The following is a 25551-nucleotide window of genomic DNA, read 5'->3' as shown; positions in this document are numbered from 1 at the left end:
AATCCTCAGAATTTAACAGGGATTAAATCAATGGAGTTTTCATAGAAATTGAATTAGACTGTATAGAAATTGTTCCATAAACAGAACACAGGAGAAAAGGCTAAACTTCCTTGATTTTTCCCTGTATTTTACAGAAGGGATATAATTTTTTGTTACCTTTTCCTGTGTAATCCAAAATTGTGTGATAAAAAAATTACACTTTTCAATGTAAATGCATAGGATTTTGTTATTACATGAGAAAACCTCAAATCTGCACTCTGAAACCTGCAGAAAGGCAGTTCTGTAGGAAGGCAATGATGTTTGCTCTTTTCCTTGCTTCAAGTAACATAGGTCCTGCTCCTGTGTTAGGCTGGGGTGAGCAGAGCCCCCTGGCAACTCTGCTTTCTTGTTAGCTGGTGTGGTGCACTAACCCTCGGCTGTTTCAGTCTATTTTAACCACCGCCTGTCTCTTTAGGTATATGCACCATGTAGATTAGGACATATACAGAAAACAGGCCAAGTCCACTACTTTTATCTTAATCCGTATTCTGCCATTCCTGAATGTTGATGATCTGAATAAATGAACCTTGGACACAAGCTACCTGTCTGCAGAGGCTGAACTGGCAAATTCACTTTGTGCCACATGCAGATGGACAACAGGCAGTGCAGGTTGCGGTTTTGCCCCTCCTCTCCTTAAGCCTGCTGAACTCTGGTGGCTTGGATAAATGGATAAACTGTGAGCATGAACAAATTGCACCAATTTCAGTGGGAATTTGAAGATACTCAGTGTATATTTCTAAAAATCAGGCCCGTATTTGCACTTTGGTCTGCTCTACACTTTTCTAGCTCCTTTTAGTTGCATTCAGGAGCATTCTTATAGGCATCTACTTGGTCCTGATCTGAGATCACATTACTCTTTCTGAACAAGAAGACAAGTTACTGTAGAGCATGCACGAGATCAAGCATCTCAAATAACGCCTAAGATTTAAATCACCGTGAACTTGTGATTCTTATAAAGAATAAGCATCACGTCTGACATGCGAAGATTATGAAGGCATGGTGCATCTCAGCAAAACAGTAGACTTGTAATCTGGGTGGGGTGCTCTAGCTGTGGAAAAGTGGTGCTTTCCCAAGAGACTGGCTCCTTACTGCATGGAATAATTTGGATTTTGTGTTGAATCCTTCATATCAATAGTATGTTCCTAATCCAATTGACAAGAATGAAATAAAACTGCAGCCTTGTACCAGTGAAGGGGAAAAGAGTTGGAAGGAAAGAGTATCAATCAGTGTAGATGTTTAAGAGAATAATTCCTGTTAAAATGTTTAGGGCTGCCAGTTCCAGTAAATACCAGGGCAATGCCATTTGTACTGTACATGTGTAAACATTTTGGGAAGCATTTCTGACAGTGGCCTACGTATTTCAGGACACAAAATTCCAGTCCCAAGTTCAAATAGCAAATATGCTCACACATACAAGCCTGTGCAGATCAATGAGATCTCAACACCTGATAGTTTGCTATACCACAACATTGAAAACCCTGTCTCTCTACTAAAATGCAGGGTTCTTTGCTACAATTTTCCTTTTTTTTTTTTTTTTTTGTAGACTAGAGCATGGCAGCTGCTACTCTGGAAGTGGCTTCATTTCAGCAGCAAAGTTCTTGCCCCTCTGCAGCTGGCAATGCAAAACTCAAATAGATATGAAGAGGGCACTATCACTCTAGGCAGCCTGACTCAGAGTCGGGGCAGAAAAAATAAAAGGCAAATGTTCGATGCTAACATTATACGAAGTCCCAAGGAGATTTGGAACAGGAGCAGCGGAGGAGTTACAGCTTCCTTTGTTCTGCTAAAAGGAAAAAGGAAACACATCAGGAAACCAGACTGTGGAGCACAGGAAGTCTCACTTTGGCTGATAAAAAGGAACTGATGTGAGGTTGGTTCAGATGCAGTTATAAGTCAATCAAGCTTGGAACAACAAGAAGAGCTATTCAGAAGAAACCAGAGAGCCAAAGCCTGTGTTTAGCTGTAGAAATGGTGTTTTAACATCTCTTAATCTCTTCCTTATCTTCTTGTTTGAAAGAAAGCTGCTATAAAAATGTTCAAATAAGACTTTTCTCATCATACAGAAATTGGTTTCCCCAACCCACCACACCCTCCACTGACCCCACCATACCTTACTCCAGTTTCTTTTTTTCACTCATCGACCAACTTAAAAAACTGTATTCTTGCTGATTTATCTCCTCCCCTCAGATCAAAACCAGCATTAGTTAAGAAGGGCAGGTTTTTGCTGAGTGAGAAATCAGCAAATGACTAATTAAAGGCTCTCCTGCCCGTTATGTTATTTTCACCCACTCTGCATGATTGACAAGCGTGGGCCAATACCCTAACGTTCAGTTCCTGGTGTGCAGCTTTGTTGGCTTGGAGAGGGGGGTGTTACACTTTTTTTCTTTTAATTGTTGCTTGCTCCTTTACAGCCCTATTGTGGGTTGATCGCTGGGTTAATCTATGCTGGAAGAACAGGAACAAGACACGTGCAAATAAAGCAGTAAGCTTAGCTATATCCATGGCATTTACTGCAGGAGCTTCTACTGAGCTCTGTTTCTGAACTGCATTTTAGAAAAAAATCAGGAAAAGAAAGAACGCTTGATACACCTGAAGAGTCAGGGTCATTTTTTACAGCATCATGCCAATGCTGAGGAGAAGCAAGGGCAAGATGTCTGGGGGATTTAGCCTTTGTTTCCAGCAAGAGTTGTATATTCAATGCCCCTTAACCAGCTGTGTAAATCTTAACATGTTTCCATATAGAATCAAAATGCTTCGTTAAGCACATAGAAAGCAGCGTGGTTTTCAGAGGGAACAGTTACCTTCAAAAGATAATGAGAGCTTTACAAATGAAACTGGTTGCTTAGTCAGGTAAATGTGCACTTACATGCCCATTTTTAGGGCTCTGACTTCAAAACATGGAAGCAAACCAGTTAGACACATTAAAATATCTCTGTTATCAAATTCTGATGGTCCCTGTCAGGTCATTATTTCCAAGTTTTACCTTTGGTGGTGTTTGTCACTTGAGAAACAGGTTTATTGGGACATACTTAAATGTATTCAGCAGTAATATACAGTAACATATATCCCTTTTGTTTAGGTCTCTGTCTTACAGCTAAAGGAAAATCTTTTGGTAGCGGAGGTGGGGGAGGAGGGAGGTAACGTTTGTGGCTTTACTACAAGAGACCTGTTTCTAGATCAGTGTTACTAGCTGTGTAGTTACGCATCAGTAATTATGTGGCCTGGGTAATGAGAGAAAGAAAGAAAGAAAATAAGCTGTAGATGCATTTACATTCTGAAGACTTGATAGTTGGAGCTCAGTGAAGTAAATTATGCATTGTCCTATTCTGTTGCTGTATATACCAGCTCAACTTAGGTTGGCACTTAGGTTGATCGGCAACCTGGCTGCCCAGGGTCTGCGATGACACAGCATGCAGGTTAGCAATGACTTGGGTCTGCCATCAGGCAAATTATTTCCAAAAGAAGGCAGAAAACCACATTTGCATTGTGATATTTTAGTCCTTACTTTCAAAAACAGCTATAAATATGCACTCACAGTCTTGTAAGAAAACATTTGTTCACTCAGAAAGTGTACTTAGGCATCGCCCGTGGAAGTACGACAAGACTCTGTACAACCCGAGAAGTGCACTCCAAGCAGCTCTGTTTACCCACCAGTGCTATGCATGCATTGTGTGCTCATGTTCACATGTGCATGAGAGCAGGAGAGGCGCAGACACTGGAAATGGATCTGTTGTTCAATTCAGAACAAAAGATCTAAAGAGAATTTTACGTTTGGGGGAAAAGCTGGCTTCAAACCAAGTTGTAGACCTTAAACTTAAATATTAGACCTGTCTCTTCTAGGCAAGCCCTGCACACATTCATGCTTGCTCCAGCACTAACACCATGTTTCTGCAATGTGAGGTGTCTAGCAAACCCACAAATGTCTACAAATCTGAAGTTAAGGCTCCCTCGGCTCCTTTAATTTTCCTGCTTGTGCATGTTTGCACTGAGGTGGGACACAGGGTCTTTCATTAAGTAGTTGAGTAAACTCACGCAGAATAAGAAACTTTCATTTTTCAAAGGCAATCTACGGGGCGCTGTGGAAGAACTTCATGCACTGATGTTTTACAGGGAGAAAAAGCCTGGAAGATGTTCCATGTCATGCAGTTACATGTTCATAAGTTCTAGGGCTGATCCTTCTGAGATGTGAACTGAAATCAAGAGGAAAGCCTTCTTTAAAAGCAGAAGGAGAGGCCTGAAGAGAATAAACTCTTGTTTCTGCAAAAATTGCTATAAATGCCCTTCCCCCAGTATACCTCACTTTATCAGCATGTCATCTAAGGCCTTACTTTAGTGAGGTGTGAAGTGCAACCTTACTCATTGCTCCTCTTGATTTCTGCCCCTTTCTCATAGTAGTCTAATGAAGAGTTGTACTCTTTCACACTAAGACTCCAGCAACTTTCTCCGTAGAAGAAATGCTGCAAGGAGTCATAGAAGCTGGACCTCCCCCCAGCTTACAGCAGGAGTATCACGAAATTAAAATAAATAACTAAAATAAAAGCATGAAATCCTCAGGACATGCATGCTACTACTCAAAGTGACCACATCCTGTTAGGGTAAAATCCACAGTCGTGCAGAGACAACGCTCTACGACGCTCTCAGCACCTCTTTAAAGCTTCTGAGTGAAACCCGAAGTGCCTAAAATCTAAGCAGTTGTGCTGTTTTGTTGTGTATTAGGTTTGTTTCAGACTAATCTTCTTTCCCATAACAGGAACAATTCTAGTACAGAGCAACAGAGCTACTCAGTTTACAGACTCTGGAAAGACTTCCCCAGTGCTTTACTCGCGTAGCAAACAGGAGTTAGTATCGATCACCTCAAGTCGGCAGCACCCGGCACGACGGCACGATCACGAGCTCGTACTGAGGCAGAGGGCATGCACACACATTGCTGAGGGAAAACGAAGCAGTAAAAGAAGTAGCATTATGAAAATATGCCAATTGTCAAACATTTCTAACAGTTTTTTACTGCTGTGTCTTAGGAAGCCATCATGCGATATATATGTCACCTGAGCAGCGACCCTGCTTTGGTCCCCAGGGAACAAAGAATTTATGCCTTGGACATTTCAGATGGTTTTCTTTAAAACTGCTTTTGAGGGACAGCAACATGGAAAGCCTGCAGTGAACAAACAATCTGTGTGGAGTTTTTTCCTTCTGGAGACTCTTGCCCTGCGAGTCAATGCCTCGTTGCCAGGAAAGGCCATCTCTAAAAGGCCAAAGCCAGGGCAATTTAAAAATGGCAAAACAGACATTTAAACTGGCCCAAAAAGGAAACATGTTCTTAGTTCGAGATCTTGATGGCCAAGTTTCAGGACAAGAGCGAACGCCTACAGTTCACGAATGACAAGAAACAGTGATTGCAATAGAAACCCTACCCCACCCTTCGCTATAGCAACACCAGCACATAAGTTGTCTTCTCATGGAAAGAAAAAGAGACAAGTATAGTTGTCATCTACTTCGGTAATGCAAAATGTTCACTGAATGTCCTTCAGATGGTCTCTCTCTTATGTCCAGAGCACAAGGATAAACATATTTTCACAGTATGAAGGAAGCAGTTACAAACTGTGCTTTTCTATTTATTATTATTAATTATTATTAACATTTAGGCTTGGGCAAGTTTATTTTTTTAAATTAATTATAGTCCACATGTAAAGTGGAACTGAAACAATTAAACCAGTTTGAAACCACACTATTTGTTATTGTGAGGAAGTCCACGCATGGGCATCTTGTTGACATTAGATGTACCCTTTTTTGATTTAATTTGAGGCAATAAAAACCCAAACCCCCAAAACACGATGTGAATTAAGTCAAAGCAGAATGTTAACCCAAAGAAGATGTGATTTGAAGTGTCTGGAGGCATACAAGAAAAATATTATAATTATTTAAAATTAATCCAAACATAAACCGTCATCGGTTTCTTTGGCTCCTAATCATCTTCTGCAAGTGTTGTTCACAGAATGTGGAATTACTATGGAAATGAATTAATAAAAATAAAGGTCTGCTGCACTTCTTTCTGCAGAAAAGACCTTAATGCGTCGCTGTAGAGGTCACTTTTCAAACCAGCCACTCCAACTCCCATGTCAGGTATTAAACAGATTATTTGAAGAATGCAGCAAAAATTGCCTCCCACCACCTCAACAAGTGATCTAAAATAACTCCCCTCGCAATACATAACTATTTGTGAGGAAATAAAGATACATTCTGGAGCTGGTGCGCTGGCTCAGCAATGCCAGACATGACGTAAGCCAGGGCATGATGGGGAAAGAAGACTTACAGTCCGGAGCTGATCCCCCCTAATATCTCTGTATGTGCATGACATTCCCTGAGCTGTGGGGTAAAGAACCCTGACAACTTCAACTCACATTTGTGCATGGTGTCCACAGAGGATGCAAGTGTAGACCAGGATCATCCTGACCACATCTATCCTCCAGCCGCACTCTGCTTCCCCATGAGCGTGCAGTGAGCCCTTAAGACAGCTCAAGGCTACAGCAGAACTACCCATTTATTACAAAGTCACCCTGCAACTGGGCAGTTTTATAGTTAAATTATGCCACTTATACAACACCAGCCATCAGAAAGTCTGCTATCCAAGCTCTTTCTGAATGGCATAAAAAGATTAAGAGGCAAGTAGAGGCCTAGCACTGTGGATTACAGGGTGAAGGGAGGCATTTTTATAGTAGACTGGACTCAGGCTCCTTCTACATCGGTCAAGTGTGCAATTAAAAGTCCTTGGCTCAATTAAAGCAATTAGTCCATGGAAGAGTTTTGCACAGACTTAAGAAAATACTGTCACTTGTCATGTTCACACTGCTCAGGAAGGCAATCAGCTGCAAGGTGTACCCCTCGAACATTTCTGATCAGAGCTGCACAGCACTGCCTTCTACACAGCCAGGTATACTTCAGTTCGTGGGTGAAGTACTTCTGAACCACGCCTGCACACAATTTCATCTGCCCCCTCAGCGTGCTCTTGATCTAAATAACAAAAGAACCTTTTCCTCTGTTTTTTTTGCCATCTTTGTCATCTATGTGCATCTTTTCTGCCATATCATTTCCCAACCAGAGTGCACAGCTTTGAGAGAAAGCGGTGCTTACAGCCTTCAGGAGAGGTACCTGAAGGGTACGATCGCTTCTAAATTGCTGTCTCCTGAATACAGTACAGGTTTGTTTACTATGTCCTAGAATTTAGCAAATCTACCCCAAGGCACAGATTATATAGAGAGCTCAGCACATTAAAAACATTGAAGCATCTCAAGCCACATCCTCTCTCATTGCCCTTCACCTGAGAGAAGTCAGGCAAGGTGGCCTAACCCCTTCCTTTCGGTGGTAAACTGCAGCAAATCTGCCAGTGCATGGGTCTGACACTCCCTGGAAACCGCTCGTTCCTCCCCAGCAAGAAAATTTGCAAGAAATCTCCTATAATCCTGAGGGCACTACAGGAGCTTTCAACCACTTGTGCAAAGTGCAGAGAAGTGGTAAGTTACAGGAGGAGCTCAACAGGAGACAGGGACCTGCAGCAAGTTGCTGATGACCCTTGAATTGCTCAGTGGCCCCAAGATGAGACTCCAATGTACCAGGATCCCACCTCTCTTAGCTCCAACAGCCAAATGCTTTCTGGACTACAAGTGAAGCAGCAATACGCAACAAAAGGCTGCTCAGCTGTCAGCGGGCAGATCCAGGAGCTGGGGCAGTGACCCAGGATGCGGCTGAGTTCCTCCTTTCACCACAGCCTCCCCAGCATGACTGCGGGCCTAGCTGCAAGGCGTCGCAGTTCCTCATCTCCTGAGCAGGGGGCTGGGGGTGACAGCGACACCACTTTGCCACGCAGGGTGACAGGGGAGAGGAGGAGCTCCCAGTAGGCACCATGGGCTACCTGGGCCATAGCAACACTTCAGCACCTTTCAGAGGATGCTGCAGGGGGGCTCATGGCCTGCAAAGAAAAGCGGGTCCATGTGTGCACTGCAGCAAATGTGCAGATGGGAAATTTCTGCACTTTCACTGTGCAATATTTAGGGCTCCACAAATCAGAGAAGGTTGCGGTGCACTAAACATATCCTGAATGAGGCCCGGGTTACTTTTGCTACAGAGTTGAAGAGGTGGTAGGGGAGATGTGCCTTATTCCTGCCATACCTCCCAAATTTTGTGCTTTCAATGTTCCTGCTTCCTCTCCTCCCGTCTGACATTTCCCTCTTTCATTCCCTCTTTCTTTCCTCTTTCCATTTTCTCTTCCTGCCCATCTCCTTCCCTCCCCCCTTCTCTTGAGACCCTTCCAAACAGTGCACTTGTCACAAGCTGAAATGTAAAGGAGAAAGTTTCAGTTCCTGCCAGTTTGCAGCTTCTTTCTCCCCAGGTCAGCAAAAAAAAAAAAAAAAAAAAAAACTTTTAAGAAGAGATCAACACCCCACCCAGGCGATAGGCATCTTTCGAAATCCTCCAACCCAAACACACCCACAGAGTCTCTCGCTCCAAGGCTGCTCTGTTCGAGCTGCCCTGCACTACAGCGCTCCCTCAAGAAGAGCCCGTACGAATTGCACAAGGGTCCCCCAAAGCAAGAAAGTGTACCCGCTGCTGCCTGGGCTTTGGGAAACAGCACGAGGCACCTCGAGGGACTTGGCGAAGGCTGGGTTCATCTTTGCAAAGGCTGGAGGACCAGCCGGTTTGGTGGGGGTAAAGGGAGGGGGAACCATTCTCAGCAGCGTCCCAGCAGAGTCCTCGCTTGCTCAAGGCCACCAGAGGTTGGTTATGTTCGTGGTTTTTTTGCCACACTCTTTGCTTCCCCTTCCCGCTGCCTCGCCCCAAGCTAGGGTGATGTTTCCCCTCCAAACCGCCCGGTCTCTCGCTCTCCCCCCAAAACTGCCAGAGGCAACGCACCAGCAGACCCAGCAGCGCGCTTCGGGCAGGGCCAGGCGAGGAAATCGGAGCCGGCTGACATGGAACCGCCAGGGGCAGGCAGCTCCGAGCCCCGCCGGCCCCAGCCGCCCCCCTGGCGGCGCCCGGCGGCCCCGGGGGCTGGCAGCCCGCGGCCGGGAGCTGTCACTGCCGGTCCGCCGAGCCGGGCAGCTCCCGGGGGCCCTCCGAGCCCCGCCGCGGAGCCCCCGAGCCCCGGGGAGGGGACGGAGGGGAGGGAGGGGAGGGTGGGAGAGCCCCGGGAGGGTGGGAGAGCCCCGGCCGGCAGAGCGGGAGGAGGGGGCCCAGCCGGAGCCGGCCCCTGGCCCCCCAGCCCCTGCTGCCCTTACCTTAATAGTGCCGTCCATCTAGAATAACTTCCAGCCGGGACCAGCAATATTCCACACATTGACCCGGTTTAGCCTGCAACCGAAGCCTCCTGAAGCCGTTATTCTTCTCCCTCTTTCACTTTTCTGTGTCCTCCCAGTGATTTTACTTTCCTCCGCTTATCCCCTCTCCGGCTCTCTCCCTCTCCCTCCCTCGCTCTCTCTGCCTCTCTTTTTTTAACTTTGGTTGTTGCAGCAGAGCGAAAAAGAGACAGTTAACCGGATGAAACGTTTTTTTCTGCTAATTTTGGGAAGTGAAGTCACTCGAGGAGGAAACTTTCGTCTCTCCGCTGGTCCTGCCTTCTTGATCAAAATATATATATATTTTACATACAGGATATTTGCTCCATTTAGATAAGAAGGGGCAGAACAATAGCTACCTCTGTCAGCTCTTGTTTGTCGCTAGCGCAGCCAGCTCGACGGAGACCTTGCCTTGCACCCCAGCCCGTATTAGCGAGCACTGTGTCATCCCACAGTTTAGTTTAACATGTTTTTTGCCATTTTTTTTTCTTTTGGCTGGAGCAGCTGTAGCCTGACTCACTGAATTTCCGTCTCTTCCCACAGATTTTTTTATTAATGCGTTTTCCAGTCACAGGCAAAAACGAAGGGAAGAAAACCGTAAATACAATTCAGTCGGGGCACGCAGGGAGAGAGGGGAAAAAAAAAAAAAGAGAGAGAGAGAGAGAGAGAAAGAAATATAAAGAAAAGCCTGACGATTAAAAGGTATTTAAAACGTAACGTGGCCCCTCTTCACGCCCGCCCCAAGCAGGGCTCGCAGGAGGGAGCCTGAGCCGGGGTCCGCTCCTGCCAGAAAGGAGCGGTGAGTGCAGTAATGCAGGACAGACAAATGACTCCAGCAATTAAAGCCACGCTGGAAATGGGGCTGCAGGAAAGTGGAAGCTCTTGTCCACTTTCACCCCTGTCCCCTTCACTCTCAGTCATCTCACGGCTGGGATATCGGGCTGCTAATTACACAGACCTCAGATCAACGGGTCCCCATCCATTTATTTCGGGGGCTGGGAGCACCTTTTCCAGCCTCCTCTCTCAACACCAGTTCCTTGGTAAGCTGTTAAAACCCCAGTCAGACAAGAAAAAACAGAAGAAGAAGAAGAAGCAGCTAAAAAAAATGTCAAAAAATCGCATTAATTGTCAGAACACCTGAAATTTCGTGTCAGAATGGGCACTGCAGTAAAACCGACCCAACACACCAGCCTTTAAATCTCTTTTTCGACCTGGTGAGCCCTGACGTGCGATTCTGCCTTTCATTCAAACGGGAGCGATCGCCAGAAAAGAAACGCGCTTTCCTTTTTCCGGACAAGGCTGAAACCCTCCCAAGGACCCGAGGAAAGGAGACAATACGCGCCTGTCCAGCTCCACTTCCCCCCCTGCAAAAATAACAAGCAGCGAGCAGCGGAACACATCATGCGACGCTCTGGGCGTCCTTTATTCCCCACTTCTGCAAACCGCTGCAGCCCGAGGAGAAGCGCAGAGGGTGTAAAATAGGGAGGGTGAAGCCAAGAAAGAAAGTGTCAAGGCAGGAGGGCACTCCTGAACGTCAGATCTCTCGGTGGAGAGCATTACCTTGTCCAGTGCCGGTTGTGTCCAGGCTTTTTGTTTCCCCCCGTCTTTAGTCCAACCACGGGGCGGGGTGGGGGGCAATCAAAATTATATCCAAAGTTATTCTGCACCCGCCCCTTCCAAAAGGGAAATGCAATAATGCCACTAGTGTTTCTACTCGGCTGCGGCAGAGATGCCTTATTAATACTTTATTTCTCCAAGCCCGAAGCTGGCAGGAGAGAGCCGTAGATTCCCCTTGCCCCTCCCTCCCCGCCCTCCCCCCTCCTCCGAAATTAGCCTCATCAATTCAGCTACAATTTGGGAGTTCAGATGCAGACACGGGGCTGAACGTGACCAGACCTGGAGCTTTCGGCTTGCTGCTTGCCAGCGACTGAGGCCGCCTGCAGCCGGGAGGTGAAGGCAGAGGGGGGCAGAGGGGACAGCCCGGGCCCCCCCGCTCCTCCCCCGCCGGTTCACAAGGCAGGGGGCTGCGCGGGGTCCCCGGGGAGCAGCACATCTGGATGCTGCTAGCGGGGTCAGGTCCCCCCTTGCCTAGGGCCACAAGAACTGGAGTTCAATTAAAAGAAATCACGCTTAACCCTTTGCTGTCCCCGTTACTCTTTCTCTCTTTCCCTCCCCGCTCTCTCCCCCCCGCAGCCACTCTCTTCTCCACTCCCCCTTCAGCCTCACCACATGGCTGCAGCAACCAGAAAAGCAAGAGGTTAAAGGGAAGAGTGAAACGCATCCTTTCAAAACCCAAATGGTTTCCTCTCTAGACAGCGCTCTCCACCAGCCCCGAAAAACAACAGGGCTGGGGGTGAGGGAAAGGACAGGCTGAGGATCCTGACCGCGAAAGGCTGGGGGGAAACACCGTGGAAAGGAGCCTCCGTCCTCCACGGACCTCGCGGGGCGTTTTGTTCGTGGGCTGCGCGCCCGGCGGGTCTCGCTCGGGCTGGGAGAGGCGGGGAGCTGAGAGCCGCAGCCAGAAACCCCCTGGAGGTGCGGGGTCGGGGGGGAGCCCGGCGTCCTGCCTCCCACCGCCCGCTGTGGGACCCAGCGCAGCGCCCGCCGTCGCTCCCGGTGCTCCCAGAGAGCGGCGGATGTCGGGCAGACCCCTCCGTCCCACCTAGGGGTATTTTAGGAGCCCGACTCCGCATTTTATTGCCAGGCGGGCACCAGGACCCCCAGGGACCTATTTTGCATGTCTGAGGATGCCTCAGAATGAAGCCCGTTGGGTCACCTAGACTGGACCCATCGGGGTGTTCCCTGCTTTACCTCTTGCGTTTGGTCTCACAAAAGATTTGTGAAAAGTCCAAGACATCAGGTGGCGAGCGAAGTGGCTGAACGCTGTAACAGACAGGCTGAACAATCTGCTATTTGCCTCCCAAATAATGTAACGACAGAGCCTTTGCTTCATCTCCCACCCCCTTTAAAAACAGAACAAAACAAAAAACCTCGAGGTTATCTCAAAATTTTGGGGAAAGGCTGCGATATTCCTAAAATAAAACTCCGTGCGCCAGGCTCTGAACCACGCTCGGTGATCGCCCGGCGACTGCCGGGGAGCAAAGCCGGGCGAGCGGGACCTGGCGGGGCGATGCAGCTGATGCTCCGCTTTTGGATGCATGTGTATGTACAGCAAAGGAATTGTGAGCCGTTTAATGTGGTTACCACCAGACATCTGGAAAACCATTTGATCTTGGCAACCACGGAAGATTTCAAATGCTTACATTGGGACAGGCTGGTAGAAATCAGTTGCTCCTCGATTATTATTTTTTAACTGCGCTTATGAATGAAACGAAATTCTCATCCGGAGTTTTTAATTGTTTCGGTACTGATCTCAAGCGCTTGGCATGCCCCCACCTCCTCTCTTCGTCCTTATAATTGAGTTATGGCGACTGCAGCCTCACGCAGAGAAGGTGAAAAACGCCGGGTTTGGTGAGATCCCACTGAAATTAATAAGGCCACACCGGAGGGAGCCAAGGCTATCTCACATCCAGTATCAAAGGAGTTAACCCCTCCGTGTAGTTCACTGCCGGTCTTTCACGGGAGTACATAACCTCAGGGATGCGCATTTTCTGCCTATAATTCACGCGGGATTAGTGCTCGTCATTTTCGAGTTAAAACCTAGTTATTCCGTAGGAACAGGCATAACGAAAACCTTCTCGGGCCTCAGCTGCAGGTTAGAAATATTCTTTTCGGAGGAGGGGAAGGGGGTGGCTTGTTTCGCCCTCCTTCCCCAGCAGCATCAGCTGGGCCCGCTCGTCCCAGCCGGGGGTCACAGAGGGGAGCCCCAGGATCCAGTTCCACGCCCGGCCTTGGTCACTGCAAAGTCGGGACGGGATCCTCTTTTTTTTTTTTTTTTTTTTAACCCAACTTCTCCCTACGTGTACTGACATTCCTTGCGCTAGGTATATCGGATATATATAAACCTTTCCATATATACCGTCCTCTATAAATGTAGTCACGGTGTTTACCCTCCTCCTTCGCCCGGAGCAGAGGCCAGCGCCTGTCCCGCTGCAGTCTGTACCAGAGGGAAAGTCTCCACCGGCTTCAGCGAACGTTTAAAGTTTCCTGGTCTGAGTTTCCTCTGGCACCGACTGCATTGCAGAATGAAAAACGCAACGTGTTTTGTTTATTTTCTAAACCCACATTCTTACAAGCAAAAAGCCCAAACTACAGCCCTGGGATTTGATCCCCAGAAACGAATCCCACTTTAAACTAAACTAATTGGGCAAACCTCTGCTTCTCAGCTACAGCAATAAAGAGGAATCAGTAGTTTTCCAGCCCTACAAGTGAAGGATCGGGTCCCTGCTGCCTCTTGGTCCACAGCAACAGCCCATGGGATTTGGGAACTTGACGCCGGAAAGTTATTCACTGCTAATCAGCGCTAAGTAAAACATAATGTCTTAAAAGCAGCGTGGAGAAGATGCAGTAGCTTTGAAGCTGCATCGCAATTACGCGGAGAGTGGGTAAGCAGTGTCCTGGCTAGTTTTATTTGAGCTCCATGTCCCAGTAAAACAGCCCCCGCCCTCCCTTCCTCCCCCATCCCGCAATTATTGAAAAGCTAAGCACAAAAAAACAAAAATACTGAAGGCCAAAAAAACAGACGGCAGTGCACTAGCTCCAAACGTCTGGCCCCTCGCTTGAGGCCATAATTAATTTGAGATTTATTTTTATTGGAGAACCCAGTCTCGTCTGACCTTAGCCAAACAAGACTTCAGCTAGACCCTTGATGCGCTTGAATGGAACAGAATATTTCTAACTTCTCTTCAGGCATCCGTGCCTGCTTTGAATTTGTTCCTCAGACTTCATATATTTGGAGATTTGCAGGAAAGATTTAAAGCATTTTCCCCCCTTAGCATTCACTTTCTTTTTCTTCTCGTTTTGCTCCCCTTTCCCTCCACACCTCCCCATTCTTTCTAAACACGGGGTTGGGAAATCACACGAAAGGCTGGAATACAAAATCCACTGGACCCAGAATATTGGTGGGGGGCGTTTTGCTGTAAATTGTGAAAGAACGGAGCCATTAGGAGGTCACAGAGCTGGAGGGGGGCGGCTGCTCGAATGCTGGTGTCTGGCGGGGCGGGAGTCACCGAGCGTAAAATCTTGTCCCCTGAGCCCGACAGCCTGGTTTGTTTTAGAAAGGCGCAACGTGCTACATTTCCAGGAGAAACGACGTTTCTCCCACCTTTCGACTTCAATCCAACCGTGTCTTGAGGGCAGAGAGGGGAAGAAACAATGCCAGTCCTGCCCACGCGGAGCTTGCCTTCACCACAGGTAAAAGTCGGGCAGGATTTGCCGGGCACCGGGAAATGGAAGGGTTTTTTTCCCTTTAAAGCAGCGAGGCGGGTGCAAACAAGAGCTAAATCCTTAAGCAGCGAGTTGTCAGGACGCATTAATCAAAGACTTGCTAAAGTCTAACAACTTAACGGCGTTTCTGCCTCAAAAAAGGAGAACGATTCGGTGTACGCGCGGATTAATCATCACTCGGGGTGAGCAAGACGTAAGAGCTGACGGCAGCGTCAGGCTGGACGTCAAGCTGGAACTGCAAAGAAAGGAAGCAGGAACGGGTAAGGATCCCCTCGGCAGGGACAAAACTACCTGAGCTGGAAGAAAAACAGCCCGTCAAGTCTCTGCTTTCCCCTGCTCTGCGAGGCTCAGCTCTCCAGCTGTTCTTAAAGGTGTGCTGCGGGTTTCTGCCCGCAGCCACCCCTCCAGCATCCACGCATCCCCGGGCACCTGTGGGACGCAGCTCGCTCCCTGCACGAGTCCCTCTGCAGTGCCTTTCCCTCCGTTAGGCATCAGGCATCCTCCCCGCCGCGAGATTTCTGCTGGGGAAAAAATAAAAATAAAAAAAAAAAATCCACCCACGAAATACTGGGGGATTCTTTCCTTGCAACCTGTGCCCGGAGCAGCCCTCTGGCTGCTACTGTTTCAGTAGGAGAGAAAGCGCGGCCGTGTCAGGGTTTGTCAGTGGCCTTCGCATTGCCCTCTCCAAAGAAAATCCTGATGTTTTGTCCTTAAAAAAAAAAAATAAAAAAAATTCTTTAGGGCTTCTGTAAACTTTCCAGGCAGAGGGAAAGCAAGAACAAACCAAATATTGTTTCCAGCCACCCAGACCATTTTGCCTTCGTGAATATGCTTCTTTGTACGGTACCACAAACATTATGGCTGCATGAAATCCATTTTTAAAGCGAGAAGTCCTGCGCTTGCACGATGGTTCCTTCTTCCCATCTCTGTGAGGCTGGACAAAAGACCGTCTTCGTTCCCGTTCAGAGGTCTGCCCGAAGACCATTTTCTGCACAGGTCAGCCAAAGGGAATCCAGTGTTTTAATGCGGGACACCCCAGGGAAAAATCACCCCTAGCAAGGTTCACCTTGGAAGGGGAAGGCTGGAAAGGAGAGCATGAAAGGAGGAGGCGCTGATGCGGTAGCTCTGGGGAAGGGGGAGTCTTGCAGGTGAAGAGGGCGAGAAGAGGGATTCCCGCACCCCAGCAACACTTTGCAGACATTCAAGAAGAGGAGGGACCCCTAACGCCCTCTTCTATGACTTCTTCGCCTTTCCCTGTCCCCACGGGCAGCGCCTGGCAGGAACCGGGGGTCCCCTCGGCCGCGGAGCTCTGAGCGCTGGGGCACCGACAGCAGAGGCAGCGACTTCTCCACGCCAGGAGGGGAGAAGGGTTTGGATGTCGCCCGAGAGCGAAAGAAAAGCGACAGAATAAGACTCCCCAAATTATTCTTGCACTGTCTTTACTCACGTATTAAAGCACAGGCAGCAGCACAGGAGGAGAGTCAAGACTGCTGTGGCCCAGAGTAGCTTGTGGCAGTGGTAATAATTAAAAATGCAGCATGCAGAGGTCATGTTGCTTTGCTTATAGTCCTAACTCTTTCCATACCCTTGCAGTCAGGATCCCAGTGCTGTCTTTCAAAATTTAAATTTCCCACTTATATTACATGTTTCATTCTCTAAAGTCAAATACTCATGTTTAGATGAGATTAGCACCCTCTGATATACTGTAAATTATTAACTATTTGCAGATCAGTAAGTCCCATAATGGCTTAAGGAACAGAAACAATTTATCTATGATGTACAACAAATGAGTAATCATAAATGATCATAAATAATTTTATACTTATGATTTTCTACTCCCCTATTGTGTTAAGGCCCATACAAGAAGGGATACAAGAGAGAATGAGTAGTGCTGTCATGAAGTTACACAGGATCTTTTAACAGTGCTGTAGATGGAGACCCACGTGTCCTGTGATGTAAATCAAGGTTACAACACTGGCAAGCTGAACATTGCCAGTATGACTCAACACAAACCATCCCTGTTAAACCATTTTAAAATTCAGAACCTCTTCCTCCTCCAGCGTCCTTGCCCTACCTCACACTTTTGCATTTTGAAAGCCATGGTGAGGAAAATTGTGACCTGATGGTAGTCATAGGCTGTTTTGTACCTCAGGGGTACGACAGCAGATTTGTTCCTCCTAGGCCTTCTGGAGAACACCCTGCTAGCAACCCCCTCTCATCCGCAACATACAGAGAGGAGGCATTCTTCTGCACAAGGCACGGAATAAACATAACACTTATATGTATGTATTATACACTTGTTAAAGACATTTTATACAAGACACTGATCCCAATTGTGATTTTCTTCTGGAGGATGGAGGTACCATGTCATGAGCTGGGATTCCATGGAATTCATAAATAAATACTGAGTCCATACCTCCCACGAGACAAGCAAATATGTGTTGTTTTTTTTTTCTTCCCCTCAGTAGATGGAATGACATGGAAAAAAAAATATAAAAGAAAATGGGAAAAGAGGAGGATTTGGAACATAACCTCTCACTTTTTAAACTTCTTGCTCACCGTGACTTGTCAAATTGTCAAAGATGAGCGAGGGGAAGCAGGAGAGAGAAGCCAAGTGCTGTCTATAAACTGAACTGTGCCTCCTTCTTACACAGCACTTTCATCCACACTTTAAAGATGGAGAAATTGAGGAACAAAGAGTTGGAGTGCCTTGCTCAGGAACACCAAGCCCACCCCAGCAGGGTTGTATCCGCACCCATGTTTCCTGACTGTCTGCCTCAATCATTAGGCAGTCCTGCCTCTTCGGCAAGTAAGCCAGTCACAGAATTGTTGTGTGTGCCCTGAGTGCACTGGAGTCTGTGGAAACTGTCACCAAATTCAGAGGAGCCAGAGATCAACCTGACCCGTGTTTTTAAGGCTCCAATTCTCCCGTATTTAAGCATCTCCTAACTTTTAAGAACAACCTCACTGACCTTAAGGTACCTTTTTGCACCACTGGTATTGAACTGCCCAACTCTAAGTCTGTGGGAGGTATCTCCTTTGTCTTCAGAGGACTTTGGATCAGTCCTAAGAGACTTCTGTCAAAATCCTGCTGAGTTTTTTAAGCAGAGGAACAAGTCAATTCCCCATTGACATTGGTGTGAATGAAGCTTTACAGGCAAAATACCAAAGACAAGGCCCTTGCCCAAAGTAATGGCAGCTGATGAAGGGTTGTAATAAAAGGCAGAGTTCAGCATCACACAGTTCACTTATCCCTCCACTTGCTGAAACGCTGGATGTATGTCCAGCCATACAAGTTCTTCCTGGTAGATAAAACACATACATGAAGAGAACTTTGTCCAAGCACTTTGCCTGGAGGATTATACTTACTGAGAAGGCTATCCTGATGCAGTTACGGACTGACTCACTCAATCCCATTGGAATGTTAAATTATTTAGGCCTGCAATCTTGGTTCCACTTAATTCAAAAGGAATCTTGCTACTAACTGCAGCAGCAGCTGGATCTAGCCTCACAACAAAAGGCAATGATACCATAATATAGGATGTCAAAAAGCCTTCATCTCTTCATTGTAAACAGAACACATCTAAGATCATTTCCCACACATAGGAACTCCAAAGAGAAATTATTGCTAAAGCCAGGCACAGACTGCATAACTTATTTCTTTACTTGAACTTTTAGTGAATTTGCTTTCATGAGACTTTAATTTCATTTATTTTCCACAGAGTTTATATTCTTCTGGAATCTGGTCCAAAGCTACGTGAATTCAATAAACAAAATTAAATCATCAACATTCCTTGAAACACTGAGCTATGAGTGTGATTTTGGGGGATATTAACTGAATCTGGAATCTTGACCATTCCCAGTAGAATTCCCTACAGAAACCTGGTCCAGAGAGCTGCACAAGTTCACTTGATCAGGGAACACAAGTAATTCCACTTGACCTGGGAGCCCTCCCACCAAGCTTGCATTTCCAATACTAATACCTCTAACAAACTGCCCACAAAATGAGCTGTGGCCTAGGGATTATATACAGAAATCATTCAGTGAATCACTTCCAATAATGTGTATGTACATGAAAATCACAATCGGCGCATGGATCATTGACTAAGGGAAAAGAAGAGAGACAGAGAGAGAATTCCTGTAATAAATTATTCATTACAAATTATCCACCCAGCTCTAGTTAACACCCTTCTGTGTTTCTTCAGCCTGGGAGAGAAGAGGCTTGTGTTTTAGATTTTCTCTAAGTGCTGTTGCATGCAGGGTTTGCCTTAAACGTGTAACCCAGATGTCCCAGGCTTGGTTTATTTACATTCTTGGGAACTGTTGTGGAAAAAAAACTATATGATGTCAAATATAATATAGCACTCAATTGAGTTATAGAGGGACAAGGCTGTGCCAACTCTTCTTTGGAATTTGTTTTAATCTTATGAAAGAGGCAGAAGCGGCACATTGAAATACATTCTAAGATTCACTTTTTAATTAAGAAAATGTACATAGATGATCAGCTATTCAGAGTGCAACATCTAGTAGTATCTGGCATTAGCCATCACCAGTAAAACCAATTGAAGTCAATTTGCCTACTGAATGGCATGGAAGAATTGCTCAAGGAAAAACATAAGTAATATTGTGGAAGAAATGCCAGAATTACAAGGCGTGACAATTCATTTCTTCAGTAACTGAAAGAGATGTTTTGCTTCAACTCATTAAATATTTTTCCCCCTCTAAATCCATTTAGAAATGTACCTTTCAAAACCAGAACGTTTCGTATCATCTTGCATATTGAATTCAGCGGCTGGCACAGCAGAGGAATAGACAGATATTAAATGAAATTTAGCTTTGGTTCAAAACTCAGTGGTATCTAGGAAATCAGAAAATTGGAAACCAATTTAAGAAACCACTATGATATAATATTGGTAGCAAGCCACTGCTATCATACTGGCTTCAGAGTAAGAAACCACTACTATAATGTAATTCAGGACACTCTCACTATAATAGCAGTTACAGTATAATCCACCAAACCAAGCATCAATGCTTTATAAAAGGCAAGACCACTTTAACATATTGTTGCTTCCTGATGATTCAGCTTTTGACTCAGCCCTGCATATTTCCAGAACTATAACTGTGATACTTCAGACACTAACCCCTCTCCCACAGAAGATAAAAGATCTTTGTTTTTTCTGCTAAGTTCAGTGAGAATGGGAATGAGACTTTCAACTAATACAAATGATTACAAAGTTTTGAGGATTGTAATTTTTGACATTACCTGTTTAAAGATGCTGTCATGTCTTACCTTGACGTAAGACGAAGTGTCTGGTACAGTCTGAAACATCCTTACTTGTTTAATAGATATTTTTAAAGGTCTTAAAATTGACCTGAAATGAAAAGAAAAATAAAATAAAATCACATATATATATATATATATATTAAGGAAAGCAAAAGAACAAAGCATTGTTTTAAAAATAAGGCTAATGATAAAATTTAAAGAAAAGTCATCAAGCATTTATGCGTACCCTTTAAAGAAAGGACACAGAAAAAACATCCACCACAGTAACTAAATGTTAAGTAATAGACAGGACTTCATAAAGAAGGGTTTTATTTCTGCGTTTTAACAACAGTTTGTTTTTGCATTTGGGTTTTTCACCCCCTCAGGAAAAGAGCCTTCTTCACTTTTGACGAGAGCAGAAGGAAATGTTTGACATTTGATTAACTGAATTTCTTAGCCAACAATTAAAAGCCAGCTGAAATACTCATGTTTTCATGTCGAGACTAGTTAACCCTGTTGACTTGTATCCAAGGGTTTCACTTGGCTAAATGAAGGGCAGTTGCCTTTCGTGACTCATTGAAACCATTCCGAGCCATTAGCCTGCCGGCCTCCATTGATTTAAAGAACCTTTCTCACCAATAATAATTAAACAATAAATTTAAAAAATAGCGAACGGAAGTATCATTCCAAATAGCAATAAAAAACCCAGGGTTGTCAACCTCAGCCCTTCTGTTTTGGATAGTGCCGTTCCTCAAACGCAGCGGAGCTTTATCTCAGGCTTGCATCAACGCGGTGCATCTGTTTTTCTGTATTTCTAAGACTCGATGATCTCCCGATGAACAGGTTTTTTGCCTCTCCCCCCGGCCCCCCAAGCCACCACGACAGAGATGCAGAGATTGACAACAATTGTGAAAAACTTAACGGTGTGCGGGAAAATAAATCTGTAGCCACCAACAGGTCTGACAACTATTTTTTTTTCTACCCGCTTCTCTCAGGATCTGTAGTCCCCTTGGAAAGCGCCAGAAAACGATTCGCTTACTGCAATTAGTGCACCGTTTAAAAGCACGCCCCCCCCTTAGCGTGCAGCTCGTTAGTGCTGCTGCTCTGAAGCTCCCGTTTTCCCGGGGCGGGTGCGGGGGAAGGCACGGGTTTCTCCCCGGTTTACTGCCGGCGTTGTGCCACAGGACCAGAGCCACGCGTGAAGCCGCGCAGGAGCGGTCCGCACGCCTCGCAGTGCTCGGGACACGCTGCGGGGGCCTGGCTCTGCCCTGCCCTGCCCGTGCCGCGGCCCCGCTGCTCTGCCGGCCGTGCCCGGCAGCCGGGGAAGCGTCCCCGTGCCCGCCGGTGCCTCGCTATGGAGCATCTGGGAGTTACAAGCACCCAGAAAGGAGTTGGGAATAAATAAATAAAAAAAAAAAACCAACAACACACGCACACACACACAAAAAAAGCAGCCCAACAACTCTGGAAAATAAAAGTTCTCTATCTGCACGTATCCCCCTTTTATTGATTTTTAAAGCATTTATTAGGCGGCCAGCTGGCACAGAAGGGCAGCTGATTATAAAATCGACAATGTGTTTCTGATAAGTACTTTTTTTTTTTTTTTCTGTCGTCCTCTCTCCTAACACATTCCAGTTTCTTTTGCTTCTGAACTTGCAACGGGGGGTGGGGGTAGACAGAGTTGAGGGACAAGGTAATTTTCCTTAGCCAGTAAATTTTCTAGGGTCAAGGATTCACATATCGAGTTCCCCTGCTCCCCTCTTTGCCCCTGATTATCGCTCCCCCACCCCGGTTACCTCCCTCTTATAATTACGCATGTTCATATAAATAAATGCATCTGCATATTTGGAACCAGGCTTAAGAAGTCTGCTGTGGATTATTTATCAATCACATTGCCCTGCCAGCATCAGCCGAAATATAAAAGGGCCTCAAAGCACTTTTAGATTCACCTCTCGCTTATTCTTATTACTAGGATTTAAATGACTCACCTTTTTTACCCTTTCCCCTCAACCAGTGGCAGACCAGTTTGTAAAGATCCAGGTTGAGACCAAAAATAAAACTCCCCACCAGCTGTGGATTACTACCCTGCCGCTGCAGTTTTGCAAAGGAGAGATTAAACTTGTTAGATCCAAAGCAGCGCTGAAGTTAAAATTCCCAGCCCATCCAGACAGGCTGCATCAACCAGGCATTTCCTCAGGGGGCTTCTGCAGTGCTCGCAGCTCCAGGACGTGCTTTCCTTTCCCTCTCTTCTGTGCCCTCTACTTTTCATTTGATTTCCGTTTTCCCCTTATCAATATTTCAGCTGCTCCCTCAGATTAATCACGGCTATGTGACATCTTCGCCCAATGAGCCTGTCTGGCGCTACTTGCAACTTTAAAGAAGGAAAAAAAAAAAAGGGAAAAAAATTCACAACTTTCTTAAAAAAATATTGCTGAGGAGTCAAGCCGAAAAGAGACGCTGAGTGGAGCTCAAGTGCTACTTTAAATCCCCTTTTAAAATAAGGAAGTTTCAAATATCCGTTTTAAAATCATCGTTCCTTACTTTGGGCTTTTTTTTCTGACTCTTACCTTGAAAATAGTTAACCCGTTTCCCTCTGAAGCAAAACTGAAAATACTACAGACCACATCCACCGAGCTCGCAGATGCACAGGGCTGGATAAGCGAGTTGAAATCGTCTCAAGCCTACTCTCTCAAGATCAAGAATTCAGCCTTTCTCTCTTCAAGGCGAAAGCTCCAGACCCTTCTAGCTGCTTAACGATATTTATCAAATAGTCACACGTTTAGGGAGGAGAAGGAAAACCGTCTTCAAGTCAGGGATACTTTTTCCCAGCGGTGTCACGCTTCTGGTGCACATTGCCATCTCGGGAGGGTTAGCAGATAATATTTTGCACTAACGTGGGGAGAAACTTCCAGGGATTTTCGTACGACATCAGTTTTAAATGTAACCCTCAGAAGGGTTACCAAAACTATTTGGAAAATGTCCTTCCACTCTCTAGTCTCTTTCTCTCCTTCCCGGCTTTGCCCCAAATTCCAACATATTGAAACATTTTTCTCCTTAATAAGAGGAACATATAAAGTGAAGGGGTGAAAGGGCAACCTGGGAGCCGTGCCTAGAGCTCCGCACACAATTTACTCGCTGGTAGACGAGGCGTTTAGCATTCCTCCCAATTTCCAAGGAAAACAGACTCAGACCTGTACCTAGTGACCAGGGACCTCGCCAGAGCCACTTTTTTAATATAGAAATTCTTCGGATTCTTTGTTATTATTGTTGTTGTTGTTTTTGTTACGCGAGGGAGTTTCCTAGGCAAGGTAAGAGCCAGGGATTTTAGGAGGAAGATCTCGGGAAGATAACTTCCGAGGGAAGGGAAAACCAAAGCGGCGGGGGACGCGCGAGGCGTGCAGCAGGCACGGCTCCCTCGGGGACCGAAACAATCAGCGTTGTCATTTGTTAATGGCTTTCAAAAGTCGCATCCATCAGGGTTAAAAACGCCGTTTGCAAGCCTTAACCTCATTATTCGGCGGGGATGCGAACACCTCTCTACCCGCTCACAACCGAGCTAGCTAGCGACCGAATCAGATCACATCTCAAAGTCATTTTTCATTCTTTTCTCACGTTTCCACGTGTGAATTACAAAAAACACGTCGCTGAAGAGGAACCCCGAGGGCTTACCATTGTGCTAACAACCCCCTCTTCCTATTCTTTCTGTTGGGGGGCAGCTAACGGGCGTTTGCACCTTTCCCGGGCGCTTTCCCCGCGAATTTCCTTTATTTTTAAGCAGACGCGCTCGAAATCGCAGCCTAGTTCCCACAGAGACACGCACAGGGCCGCTGAGCACGGCGCTGACTAAACTGCAATGAAATAAACTTTAAAGGCTGGCGTTAACAAAAAGTTGGGACGTAAAGAACTTAAAAGTGCAGGGGAAACGCTTCCCCTGGATCCCGAGCTGGGTTTGCCACCCCTTGTAATCAAACCCCACAGTCGAGTCGAGAAACCCATGTGGCTAGTTGCAGTCATCTTGGGAGCTTTACTAGCCCAAAAGAAAATTGCTGGCAAATTGGAAACAGCTGCAGCGTTGGAGACCAAAAAAAAAAAAAAAAAAAAAAAATCCTCCCCCCCCTCCCGAGCAGAGAAAGTTACAGAAGTTTTGTTTACACAAATAGCTTCAACGCAGACATGACATCTCAAGTTTTCATCAACAAACCGTAGGTGACTTGTATGTAAGCAACATTTCAACATTCATCACTGGCAGTGATTTTTAAAAGATGCCAATGAAAGCTCTCCCTCTCGCACATCCGCACTTCCACCTCACTTCTGTGGCAGCTGCTCTTGCCTGTGCCTATGCCCCCTTTAACAGGGTGCTAGCAACACAAACAGTGACTTAAAACCCACAAAGAATTTTATCCAAGGGGGGGAAAGCTGACAAGTGCTCGGTTCTCATAAGCCTGTTGGACAATTGCTAGAACAAATGAAACGGTGGAAAAGCTCAGAGTCCTGCAAAATGTGCTCTTTTCATGTTTTCTATTTATTAGATACGTTAAGAGAAAACAGACTCATATGAGTCCCAAATGTAGGCAGAGTATTAAAAGAGGCATGTGTATGCTCCAGCAATTACAGCTGAATTTGATTAAAAACGTCATGAGGACTGCAAAAGCAGGAGTTACCTGATACACTAACCCTGAGGTTGCTTTAGGATGAATTATAACACAATTCATTTTATTTTAATAGGTCACTATAAGATTAACTGTTTAAGGATGGAGCTGTGCTATAAATGTTTACATCAAACCAGAAATAAGCAAGCTTTACTTTCTGGTTGTTTAGAAATAATGTTTATTACATTTTAAAATTCCTCAACATGTTAATTAGAAATAAGGGGAAAGTATGTGAAGTCAAAAGGAGTTCCAGTGCTTGACATATAACCACACACACACTTCTGTGCTTCAGTTTCTCTTTCCTAAGAGGAAAATGGGGTGATTTTTAACTGGCCATCATCATTTCCACATGCTATGGGAAAATAATGGCCACAACTTTTTTCCCCTTGTTCCTCTCACAGTCTTGGTCCTAAAATTGAAGACTATTAGCAGCCTGGGCCCAAGTTATCAACAAGATCAGCCAAAGCCTGGCGTGATGATTCTGTCCTAGTAGTCCAGTGAGATCAGTCACCACAAAAATTTGTGTGGCTGGGAGGGAGAGAGCTTGAAGACCTATCTGAGACCAGGAGGCAAAATCACACATGCACGAAGAACTTCAGGACACCTTCCCACTTTCTGTTCCCAAAGCAGCGAGTGTGTCTTTGAACTTGCTTTTGCTGGTACAAGCACATCTCACAGACAGGTCCAACAGATTGAATAAAAATAGACTCATAAATTTTCCCCTCAAGAAAGGAAGGGTGAAGCAGAGAACTACCAGGGAAAAATGTTCATCTGATTTTTCATCTGGTGTACTGCTGGGAAGTTTTTGGATGAGATAAGAACCCCTCTGTGACTGCAAATTGTGTGTGTGTTTGCTATCTTTAAGCAATGTCTAATACAATAGGTACTCATGCATGGATGGAACTCTAAGAAACAGCTGAATTTAATA

General features: G+C 45.8%; 1 protein-coding gene and 1 long non-coding RNA gene across 9 annotated transcripts in view; one reads left to right on the top strand and one right to left on the bottom strand.

Annotated features, from left to right (window-relative positions):
- Positions 1–22321, bottom strand: part of FLI1 (Fli-1 proto-oncogene, ETS transcription factor) — an 89561-nt gene extending 67240 nt beyond the window's left edge. The window contains exons 1-2 of one of the 8 annotated variants that reach the window (XM_050715090.1): positions 21963–22321; positions 19975–20083 (exon numbers count right to left, since the gene is read on the bottom strand). In XM_050715090.1, the coding sequence (XP_050571047.1) occupies positions 19975–20040 (66 nt within the window). In that variant the 5' untranslated portion in view covers positions 20041–20083; positions 21963–22321. Of the gene's footprint in view, positions 1–9308; positions 9797–10925; positions 11016–19974; positions 20084–21013; positions 21291–21962 lie in introns of those variants that run through there. The other 7 variants (XM_050715092.1, XM_050715091.1, XM_050715089.1 and 4 more) reach the window with 7 other exon arrangements.
- Positions 8661–15387, top strand: LOC118252403 (uncharacterized). Its single transcript, XR_004780125.2, has 3 exons — positions 8661–8807; positions 13652–13870; positions 14543–15387. It is a non-coding gene; the product is annotated as an uncharacterized LOC118252403 (long non-coding RNA).
- Positions 22322–25551: the final 3230 nt, after the last annotated feature.

Source organism: Cygnus atratus, chromosome 22 (genome assembly GCF_013377495.2).
Source record: "Cygnus atratus isolate AKBS03 ecotype Queensland, Australia chromosome 22, CAtr_DNAZoo_HiC_assembly, whole genome shotgun sequence".
NCBI classification, from domain to species: domain Eukaryota; kingdom Metazoa; phylum Chordata; class Aves; order Anseriformes; family Anatidae; genus Cygnus; species Cygnus atratus.
The sequence above is the reverse complement of the archived record's forward strand: the minus strand, read 5'-3'. Positions and strand labels throughout refer to the sequence as shown.